The 12,065-nt window shown below is 38.5% G+C and overlaps 1 protein-coding gene across 3 annotated transcripts in view; it reads left to right on the top strand.

Annotated features, from left to right (window-relative positions):
• The window catches only part of LOC127417367 (IQ motif and SEC7 domain-containing protein 3-like), a 47,503-nt gene extending 38,867 nt beyond the window's left edge, over positions 1 to 8,636 (top strand). The window contains exon 15 of one of the 3 annotated variants that reach the window (XM_051657353.1): positions 6,406 to 8,636. In XM_051657353.1, the coding sequence (XP_051513313.1) occupies positions 6,406 to 6,813 (408 nt within the window). In that variant the 3' untranslated portion in view covers positions 6,814 to 8,636. The remainder of the gene's footprint in view (positions 1 to 6,405) is intronic. The other 2 variants (XM_051657355.1, XM_051657354.1) reach the window with 2 other exon arrangements.
• Positions 8,637 to 12,065: the final 3,429 nt, after the last annotated feature.

The following is a 12,065-nucleotide window of genomic DNA, read 5'->3' as shown; positions in this document are numbered from 1 at the left end:
CAGATTACCTGATCTTACATGTTGTCTGCTTGTTAAGCATTATCTTATATATGTAAGAACGTGCATGTAAACACGCTCATTGTTGGATAAGCTGTGGCTAACATCATGCTGAAAATGTTAAGGCTTTGTTCGCACATAGCATCAGTATGGACACTGATACTACATGTGCTAAAAAGCCATAACGTTAACATTTCGAGCATTTACTGATGAAAGCAGTCTGCGGTTGTCAACTTTGAGCCAATCACAAAGTTCCTAAGAAGCCGAAACAAACATTTCATGTGACTATTTTTATTCCTATGTAACGAAAATATGTTGAAAATATATTAGCCTTATTTAACAAGCTAGCTATGTTGTAGAAGTCAATGACATCAAATTGGACATTGTGCATTCAGCTCCAAATAAATTGTGCCTCGCCATTTTGTAAACTAGCAGTAGTCTACTATTGTTATTGTATGTGTATGTATGATAGCAATATATATTGTGATTTCTCAACCTATTTCAGACAGGACATTTAAATGCGCAGCTATAGTTGAGCTACAGCTTAGTGGCTGTGATTCTGATTCTTTTCAGTGACTCAATTCTTTTGATTCCGTTCACCAAAAAGACTGTTCAGATTCATTCATTGATTCGTTCATTGACCATTTCTTCAAGTTACACCTTTGTGCCTGGAGATGGCACCTAATGACCGTCTTTTAAGTAATTGCATTGAACTAAAAGCAGTCATTCACGACCAGAACAAGTCTAATTATTCTTTATTAAATTTACAGTGTCTACAATTCTACCAAGAGACTTCAGCTCTGCAGAGTGTTAAAGCATCATAAGTGTTTCCCCACAAATGACAACAAAGGATATGTGTCATGTTTTGAATGGCCGAGCACAACTTTTTATCAACCTACAGGTGCATCTCAATAAATTAGAATGTCGTGGAAAAGTTCATTTATTTCAGTAGTTCAACTCAAATTGTGAAACTCGTGTATTAAATAAATTCAATGCACACAGACTGAAGTAGTTTAAGTCTTTGGTTCTTTTAATTGTGATGATTTTGGCTCACATTTAACAAAAACCCACCAATTCACTATCTCAACAAATTAGAATACATCATAAGACCAATAAAAAAAAACATTTTTAGTGAATTGTTGGCCTTCTGGAAAGTATGTTCATTTACTGTATATGTACTCAATACTTGGTAGGGGCTCCTTTTGCTTTAATTACTGCCTCAATTTGGCGTGGCATGGAGGTGATCAGTTTGTGGCACTGCTGAGGTGGTATGGAAGCCCAGGTTTCTTTGACAGTGGCCTTCAGCTCATCTGCATTTTTTGGTCTCTTGTTTCTCATTTTCCTCTTGACAATACCCCATAGATTCTCTATGGGGTTCAGGTCTGGTGAGTTTACTGGCCAGTCAAGCACACCAACACCATGGTCATTTAACCAACTTTTGGTGCTTTTGGCAGTGTGGGCAGGTGCCAAATCCTGCTGGAAAATGAAATCAGCATCTTTAAAAAGCTGGTCAGCAGAAGGAAGCATGAAGTGCTCCAAAATTTCTTGGTAAACGGGTGCAGTGACTTTGGTTTTCAAAAAACACAATGGACCTACACCAGCAGATGACATTGCACCCCAAATCATCACAGACTGTGGAAACTTAACACTGGACTTCAAGCAACTTGGGCTATGAGCTTCTCCACCCTTCCTCCAGACTCTAGGACCTTGGTTTCCAAATGAAATACAAAACTTGCTCTCATCTGAAAAGAGAACTTTGGAACACTGGGCAACAGTCCAGTTCTTCTTCTCCTTAGCCCAGGTAAGACGCCTTTGACGTTGTCTGTGGTTCAGGAGTGGCTTAACAAGAGGAATACGACAACTGTAGCCAAATTCCTTGACATGTCTGTGTGTGGTGGCTCTTGATGCCTTGACCCCAGCCTCAGTCCATTCCTTGTGAAGTTCACCCAAATTCTTGAATCGATTTTGCTTGACAATCATAAGGCTGCGGTTCTCTCGGTTGGTTGTGCATCTTTTTCTTCCACACTTTTTCCTTCCACTCAACTTTCTGTTAACATGCTTGGATACAGCACTCTGTGAACAGCCAGCTTCTTTGGCAATGAATGTTTGTGGCTTACCCTCCTTGTGAAGGGTGTCAATGATTGTCTTCTGGACAACTGTCAGATCAGCAGTGTTCCCCATGATTGTGTAGCCTAGTGAACCAAACTGAGAGACCATTTTGAAGGCTCAGGAAACTTTTGCAGGTGTTTTGAGTTGATTAGCTGATTGGCATGTCACCATATTCTAATTTTTTGAGATAGTGAATTGGTGGGTTTTTGTTAAATGTGAGCTAAAATCATCACAATTAAAAGAACCAAAGACTTAAACTACTTCAGTCTGTGTGCATTGAATTTATTTAATACACGAGTTTCACAATTTGAGTTGAATTACTGAAATAAATGAACTTTTCCACGACATTCTAATTTATTGAGATGCACCTGTATATAAAAAATGACAACAATACTAGCCTAAAAAATACTTATGAGTTTCAATAATGTCCGTATGTCATTGTAATGTGTGGTCATCACTCACTTTTATTCATAATTAATCTGGCCCCTTGTCTTGTTGAACGAGATGAACTGAACGAACGATGTGCAGCTCCTCCTCTCGTTCAGCCTAGCAGCAGATCGATCATGAACGAAATGACTAATTCATTTATTCGTTTGCAAATGAGTTTACCAGTACTGTTCGTTTACAAACGACATGACCGACTTGTTCAGTGAAGGGGTGTATTCGTTCAGTGGGTCCAACTAATGATATGTTCCTTCACAGCCCGCTCTCAAATGCTATTGACTCATGCTAAAGCAACACAAATGGAATTTGCATGTCTACAAATGTACAAAGACACTAAAAAATTGAGTTTTAAACAACATAACCGTTTTCACCACAAATGGCAGGTCTTATTTTCCCAGTATTTTGTTAAATGCTGGGTTTAAATTTTACTTAGAAAAAGTTCAAGACAAGCCTAATAATATCTTACACTGTGCATCAAAGCACAACATTTCCATGCATAATTCATGTCAGTTTAACTGTACGTCTGTCATTTTTACAAATTCATAAATTGGGGATTATGCTTTGTGCACACCTATAAAGTTGTCTTAGTGCATTTCAACCCCTTTCTGTCCTTGTTGAATGCCATGTCTCCTCTCGTTCATTTCATTAGCAAACAAATTTACCAGTACGTTCAGTTAATTCGTGAACGACACCGCTCATCTTGCTCAGACTCAAACGACGGGTTCAGTGAAGGGCGTATTCGATCAGCTGGTGAAACCATTGATATATTCCTTCACAGCCCATACTCAAATTCTATTTGCTGTCACTATAGCCAGTCTTTACAGGCATGAAAAGCCACCAAAGCAGTCTCCACTGGCTTCGTAAGGGAGAGACGTCAGTTAATAAGAAATATGAGTAAGTGTATGGAGGTGAATGAGAACGATTCTTTCACTTAAAAGATTTGTTCAAAAAGACTGTTTATGAACATCACTACTACAGCTTTTTGTGTGTGTGTGTGTGTGTAGTACAAGTCTTCATTTGTCTGTCCAATTCTACATGACAAAAAGCATAATATTTAAAATATTTAAAGCAAAGTTGTCATCTGAAGAAGTGTTAAATACACGTTTCGCATCACCTTTGTCTTTCGGGGAATATGCAAAACATTGAGACCAGTCCGATTAATGTGTATATAAACTACGCTGGATGAAGCCAAGCTATAATTGCAAGTCTTTTATGTATGTTAGTCTGACTCCACAAAAATCGGACTGAAAATTAGTTAAGGACGTTTTCCAAACTGCATTTTTGCACCCTTGATGGGCACTTTGGAATTGGGACGCCACTTGAAGAGTCTTTCCAAATGAAAGTAAGAAAACTTATTTTTTCACAAAGGGCCCTTTTATAAGACATTTAGTGATGGGTACATTCAAACTGTAATGCCATGCTCTCTTTAGAGAGCCCACATTAAGAGCTTTGTCCTTTGTAGTGAGTAGGGCATAGGGATGATCACTTTCGATTGGAATTCGCCCTAAGTCAGTATAAGGGTTGGTATAATAAAAAAAATGGCATACAGTAGCTTTAAATGTTGGCTTAAAATGTTAAAGGTTTTTCAACAACAGAACATATCAAGTAAAAGACTTTTGAAATGGTGAGAAGGTAGTTAAATTAGTCCAGAAACACCATTGGCAATATTTTCAATATTTCCTGTACTGGAATATTCATTAAAATTTCCATTTTTCATTAAAAAGACCAAAGGGGAAAATAACAGCACAGAGATGAGGTTAATGTGGGCAGACAGGCTACAAGTGAGCATGTTCAGAGGATACCACACTAATAACACATATACACATGCAAACAAGGTCTATCACATGGCAAGGTGCAAATTACACAACATCTTATAGGAATGCTTGCTGCCAAGTGTCTAGGCCCTCAAGGGGTGCTTGGTGTTTCTTATGAATGGACAAAAATACACTCTGATTATCAGCACAGTAATAAAAGGAAACCATTTAATTATTAAAATCATGATAATCCAAGTAGAAAGTAATTAGGTCTCCTTCACTAACTGTGTGTATGGGGGGGGCATATCACTGCCCCCTTCAGCATATCGCGGCGCCGTTTTGAGGCCCGTTCTGCATAACGCTGCGGCTCATTTCAGCTTATCGCAGCCCATTCGGCCCGTTTCGCGGCCAGCCCAGTTCTCCCGATGGCCAGTCTGGCCCTGATTGGCCCCAAAGTGCGTCGGCCCACCGGGAAAATGGCCAGTATGCCAGATTACCAATCCAGCCCTGAGTCCAATTACCGAACGAATGACTATGATGATCCGGTTCTTTTGAATCTACATCGTGATCAGTGTTGTTCGGTTCCCAAACAAATGACTCTTATGAGTCAGTTCTTTTGAATCTACGGCGCAAAACAAACAGCGTGACCAGTCTGATACCTGAACTAATGACTCTTATGAGCCGGTTCTTTTGAATCTACAGCGCAAAACACACAGCGCAACCAGTGTAGTCTGATTACCGAATGAATGACTCTTATGAGCCAGTTCTTTTGAGTTTACATTGTGATCAGTGTTGTTAATTTCCCAAACAAATGACTCCTGTGAGCCGGTTCTTTTGAATCTAGAGTGCAAAACACACAGCGTGATCAGTGTAGTCTGAATACCAAACGAATGATTCTTATGAGCCAGTTCTTTTGAGTCTACAATATGACCAGTGTTGTTCGGTTCCCAAACAAATGACTCTTATGAGCTGGTTCTTTTGAATCTGCAGCGCAAAACACACAGCGCCACCAGTGTAGTCTGATTCTTGTACGAATTACTCTTATGAGCTGTTCCTTTTGAGTCTACATTGTGATCAGTGTTGCTCATTTCCCAATTAAACGACTCTTATGAACCGGTTCTTTTGAATCTAGAGCGCAAAACACACATCACGATCAGTGTAGTCTGAATACCGAACGAATGACTCTTATGAGCCGGTTCTTTTGAGTCTACATTGTGACAAGTGTTGCTCATTTCCCAAACACATGACTCTTATGAGCTGGTTCTTTTGAATCTACGGCACAAAACACACAGCGTTTCGAGTGTAGTCTGAATACTGAACAAATTACACTTATGAGTTGGTTCTTTTGAATCTACATTGCGACCAGTGTAGTCCGATTCTCAAATGAATGAATCCTATATGCTATTTCTTTTTAGTGAATCTAACTTCTGTCATGTCCAGCTCAAAATGAACCAAGACCTTATAAATGTTAGAAAAACAAAAACAAAAAATGAATGAAATAAGTTAGCACATTCAGTTTGTTTAGATTTTTTATTAAATATTTTTGACAGTAGGACCAAGTATTGGATTAAAAATGTCTTGAAAAAGTCATATGCCTTTTGCAAGAGTTGTATAACATTTATCTCTGATTTTATATATCTGTTCTCTGAAATGATCTCATTGTTTGGCGACAGGCTGCTGAGGGCAGTAAATGCAATAAGAATTGCATTTCTTATTTCCAAATAATTTTTCCTCAGAAGTAAGAATCATTAATGGAACCGTCAACGAAACTGGAATCATTAAATTAATTACAATTCCCATCCCTACTGCATATTGCATTTGGAGCAAAGTGTTTTGAATCAGTTGGGAGTTTTGCATATATTCCGAACACATAAGTTGTTGTACGCAAGTGTTACAGAATGAGACCCATTGCAAAGAGCTCATTTGTGTACCATAGCTTTCACCCACGCCGACTGCACTTTATGTACATTTAGTCATGCCGAGTGTTTGCTGCCTGCATGCTGTGTGGCATGGCCTTGTCGTGTTTTCCGCACCAGAGGGCCGTGAGAGTGCAGCAGGCCAGGCTGATAACGCTTCCTGCTTCTGGCTGTTTCTAAACTAGGTGTCAATTCACAACAGGCTTCAAACGTACCAACTCAGCTCTGCTCTGGCCCCACCCAGCGCTCAGCAACACCTGGCCGCCCTGCCTAGCCCCGCTCCTGGCTCCGCCCTCACCATCTCACCCGAAACCCTCATCCAATGCCAGCAGATCGTAAAGGTGATCGTCGTCGACGCCGCCGGCCGTGGCCACGTGGAGGCGTTCCTCAGCCACAACCCCGCCCATCGCCTCATCCAATCGGCCGTCACAACGCCCACCAGGTCGCGGGAGGGCGGCAAGCAGCAGCCGCCCCTCCCTCCTCCCCCGCCTCCTTATTATCACCCGCATCAGTTTTGCCCTCCGACCCCTCCACCACCACGCCACCTGCTGAGTCAACGCAGGTACTCCAGCGGGACACGCAGCCTAGTCTGAGAACATATAGGTACACGTATCGATGTGTTTACACCTGTTAAAGGAGCAGCTCACCCAAAAATGTACATCCTGTTTGCATTTACTCACCCTCATGTTGTTCAAACCTGTATGCTGCTGTTTTTTTTTTCTGTGGAAAACAAATTTGGTGACTTAATTTTTAGTCTTATCCTTACACAAAGCTTTCGTACGACTTCAGAAAATTTGGTATATAGCACGCAGGTCATATGGATTACCTTTACGGTGTTTTTAATCTTTTTATTTTGCTCCTTTTGGAGCTTAACAAACACTATGAACTGCCATTGCATGAAAATCCTTCACAAATTCTCCTTTTGAGTTCCACTTTAAAAAAACAAAATTCAGCAAATGTCTGGAATGACATGAGGGTGAGTAAATGACAGTATATAAACTTTATTCTTTGAACTAAACTATATTGTATACAATTTGAAATGAAGAAATCAGCACAAACAGTTCATTTTAAACTGTTATAAGGCACATCTATCAAAAGAAGCTACACTTATAATTGTTGGGTCCTCATGGCCTTAAAGCGAGTCTTTAAGAGGGGCTTTCTTTGCGTGTTCACCATATCCTCATAATAAAATGAAGTTTATATATTTTGATTTTCCTCCTTTAACACCCATGTTGTGTGTTGCCCCTGATCTGAATGGGGCGGGGTTGGGGGGGTCCTTTGGCATTTCTACTCTGACAAAAGTATCAGGAGGCAGATCATGTGAGCTCCACTGTCTGTACTACCATTGGTAGTTGCCATATCGCATCACTGCTCATTTGCATAAATCTAATTCTGCTCAATTTTGTTGCATCGCCAGTGGTCACATTCACTCATCTAAAATCGCTAACTGTCATTGAAACTTCCAGACACTAAAAGGTTTTTCATGAGATTTAGGTCAGACCTCTTACTTGGCCACTCAAGGATTATTAACTTACTGGATAAAGGCTACAAATTCCCTGTATTTGGCATCATATTTTTTTTCTTCTTCATATCCCATCAAAGCTTTCCCTGTTCCAGTCCTATTTGGAGAAATGTTTGATCTTGTCATGGTCTGGGTTGAGCCGTACATCTTGTACGTAATAAGGGTATTGACTGCTCTGTCTGATCATTAATCCCTTTAAAATGCTTGTATACCCGGATCCTGACTTCTTTCTCGCCACAATCGAATTTCGATGTCTTCATGAAAGCACTTTTCTGCCCATTGTGAGTTTCTAATCTGCATTGAAATCCACATCCAAGTGCTTTATTGATCTGTTAAGCATTCTATAATGCTTTTTAATGACTGATTTAATGAAAGCTATAGTGTTCCCATTTTTTTCTTTTCACTTGGATAATGTGGGCTGTTTTGAGTGTAAATATATAGAACATATTTTAGTGTCATAGAGTAAAAACTTTACATTTTAAAGAGGGTGGTGACATTTTGTGTCTGATGTCTGTAATAAAGGCAGGGGTCAGTTTTAACCCCCCTAATCATCGCAATCCACCTTTTGTATTGTGTCGGTTTGTATAGAGCGACTCTGTAGCGTGTAACAGTGATCAAGCCTGGTGCTCAGGTAGCTTCATGTGATAACCAGGTGCGCATTCAACCTCTGAGAAAATATCAAATGTTATATACTACAAGGCTATGACTGAGAAATTGTATATTTTTAAAACATATCACTTAAAATGCTTGTTTATCGAAAATTTTATGTTGAATTATCTTTGAAAATACCTTTGTGTTTTAAAATGATCTGGTGAATTATGTTTGTGTTTGCCACTTACAACTCACGTTTTCTGTATTGCATTTTATAAAAGTTTCATATGTTTCACATGTGCAGATATCTATAAAGAGCTTTTATTGGGAGTATATTTAAGATGCACAACACTAATATTTATGTTTCTATTTTCTTCGTTGGGGTTTTCATTCATTATATTATCTGCATATTTATTTATTTTTTCCAAGGCGTTATTGGAAATGATGTCATTCTGTGCTTAGACACAGACAAATTACAGAAAAGCAGCAAAAAAATAAAAAATAAATGCATTTATAAATCTTTATACATTTATTCATACAAAGTAGTAGAATGAAAAGCTTTATTGTATAGTTTGCACAGCTGTGATTTAGATGCATTAAGATGTGCTGATCAAATACAGTCTTTTCTTCATGGACACCTGCTCAGATATGTTCCTGGCACCACTGAATTCATGCAACGTCTTCTACCACACTAGTTGGAGTCCGAAGTTATTAATTTGCAATGTTAGTTTAGTAGTTAGTAACACATGCTTCTGAGAACGCAACATATTTATTTGAACCCAGAGAGGGGTCATTTTCCGACTGTGAAGAACCCGCACTTATTTTGTTAATATGTTCCATAAATTCCATCCTGAAAACTCATAAACACCCATTTGGCTCTGTAGTTTCGGTCTTAGGTCAAATTCCAAATGAAACATTTTGGCTCAAATGCAAAATCTTTTCCAGAACAAGTCAATTAAAAAAAGACAACGGAGAGAGAACAAAAATGGTGTGTCAGAAGAAGATGACCTCACGTTGGTCAAAACAATGGTCCCATCTATTAGATTTGTACGATTTATATTTGTATTGAGCACTATTGTGAAGTTTATATAGTGTAAAGACACTTGATACACTCATATTCTGTATATGCAATGTCACTCAACCATAGCTCGACGATAATTAAACATGCAGAAAGTAGAACTAATCATGTGTGTTTGTGATTGTGATGTACTGTATACTGTATTTACAATGCCTTGAGAATGAAATATCATGATGACACATTAGAGACAGAAATCTGCTTTTGTTATGATAAGCAGCCAATTAATATGATATTCTCAACTTTTTCAAATACTATAGAGCCAATCCATTACCTTCCTACTGCTGGCATGTTGATTAGACTTGACATTTCAGTCTTGACTCACTGATGGGGACTAATTAGAAACATTAGCACTTATTTGCATGAATAAATATGAACTACTTCATTTATCAAAAACATAATTAGAAAAGACATTAGTCGAGTTGTATCCTCAAATTGCCAACTAATTAACAATTTGGATGAAAACCAATGTTCATGTAAAAAAATAACTGACAAATAATAATTTTAAAATAAATAACTATGGCTGTGGATTAAACATGTTAATTTAGTACAATTAATTATAAAAAAATAAAATAAATAAATAACGTGTTAAAAATGTACACAATTAATCATGCCCCCTGATCGTACGTATTTTTTTCCCTTTTTTCTCCCAATTTGGAATGCCCTAATTCCCAATGCGCTTGTAAGTCCTCGTGGTCGCGTAGTGATTCGCCTCAGTCCAGGTGGCGGAGGACAAATCCCAGTTGCCTCTGCGTCTGAGATCGTCAACCCGCACATCTTATCACGTGGCTTGTTGAGCGCGTTGCCACAGAGACATAGAGCGTGTGGAGGCTTCATGCCATCCACCATGGCAGCCACGCTCAACTCACCACGTGCCCCACCGAACAACATTATAGCGACCACGAGGAGGTTACCCCGTGTGACTCTACCCTCCCTAGCAACTGGGCCAATTTGGTTGCTTAGGAGACCTGGCTGGAGTCACTCAGCACGCCCTGGGATTTGAACTAGTGATCTAGCAAACTCCAGGGGTGGTAGCCAGCGTCTTTACCACTGAGCTACCCAGGCCCCGAAGTACCATCTTCATGTTTTTGCGAGTTGCATTCAGCAGGGGACAGTCAGTACAACTGCAGCTATAGGGATTGAGTGTTTTTTTTAAAGTTTCAAAGTATGTTTAATTTGACACATCCAAAAAATGTTTTGGCGTGAGACCCTGAAAACCTTTCAATTGCGACGCAAACATACGACACATTTGTACGCAGACCAACAAAATTAGCGCAGATAGAAAGCAAAAACGTACTGTGAGAACAGCCCTATCTTCCTCTGACAGATTGACAAACTCAATTGCAGAATAGATTGCTTGGATTGTTCGCTAGTGATAGGCTTATAGTCAATGATATGAAAATAAAACAAAAAATATTTTGTTTGACGTCTAAAGTAACTTTTTATATTACCTCAATGTATTCAAATTATATACATTTATATTTATTCAATATATCATATTTATAATTTTAATATATTCCTTTTTTAATATTTTAAGTAAATAGACCTATTAATAACATGTAAAAATGAATAGATTTGTATGATATTTTAATATTGTTTTATCATTTTAAATATTATTTTATAATTGCAATTACATTTTAATTCAATATTTTCATTTTTAAGTATATATTTAATTATATTTAATATATTATAAGCTTATATATCTGGGGGGTTTCTTAGCAAAAAAAAAAAAAGAGATGTGCTATTAACTGTGATTAATTCAATTAATTAATCACGTAATATAATTAATTCTAGAATTTTTTTTAATCGATTGACTGCTTTAGTAGAAAGAGAAATCACTGACGTGCAAAAATTAGGTGGTTGGCGTTATACTTCAGATCTTATAAAACCAGGGCCCACCCTGTGTCCCACACACCACCTTGTGGGGCACACCCTATTTCAAGCTCCAAATGATTCCCTGGGGTGAACTAGCAGCTCCGCCCTGGCTGCATCCCACCCCACCACTAAATCTAAGAGATTCCCCAACATAGGGGACTGAATTCCCTAAACTGGAGCCAGATACCTGGTAGCCCCTCCCAGAGTGCTGCACCCCATGCTAGTAGCTAAACCTAATCAAATGGCAAGCACCTCAGAGCGACGCCCGGTATTCGTTTAAAAAATAATTTTCAGCTTTCACTTTATATTACATGATGGAGAAAATCTCTAATCTCAATAAAATGCCAATTAAGGCACTACTGCACCCCATTCACCTCGTATAACTTTCTCCTTTATGATGTCACAAATGACCAGCTCCAAATGCCATGACAACCATGATGCCATAGAATCGAATAGTGTGAGGAATAAATTGGATCTGCTTATCAGATATATCCGTATGATGTTGTGAAGGCTGCCTCTTTAGTTACTATGAATTAAATGGATCATTTGATGTATCTTGTTGATAGATGAACAAGAACCTCAATATTTAACCTGCAAACCACATTAATGCTGTCAACCACAACAAATTATATAGGCTAATTAATATGATCTCTCATTAATCACCACATGACAAATAACTAAATGTGGCAACAAATGAAACAGCAGCAGAGATAAAATAGGCAAAAAAGTAAAATAATACATAGTACACAGTAATCTGCATAATTTATTCATGAAAAGATGCA

The sequence above is a fragment of the Myxocyprinus asiaticus genome, chromosome 26 (assembly GCF_019703515.2).
Source record: "Myxocyprinus asiaticus isolate MX2 ecotype Aquarium Trade chromosome 26, UBuf_Myxa_2, whole genome shotgun sequence".
Lineage (NCBI taxonomy): Eukaryota > Metazoa > Chordata > Actinopteri > Cypriniformes > Catostomidae > Myxocyprinus > Myxocyprinus asiaticus.
Note: the sequence above shows the minus strand (reverse complement) of the source record. Positions and strands in the feature narration are given on the sequence as shown.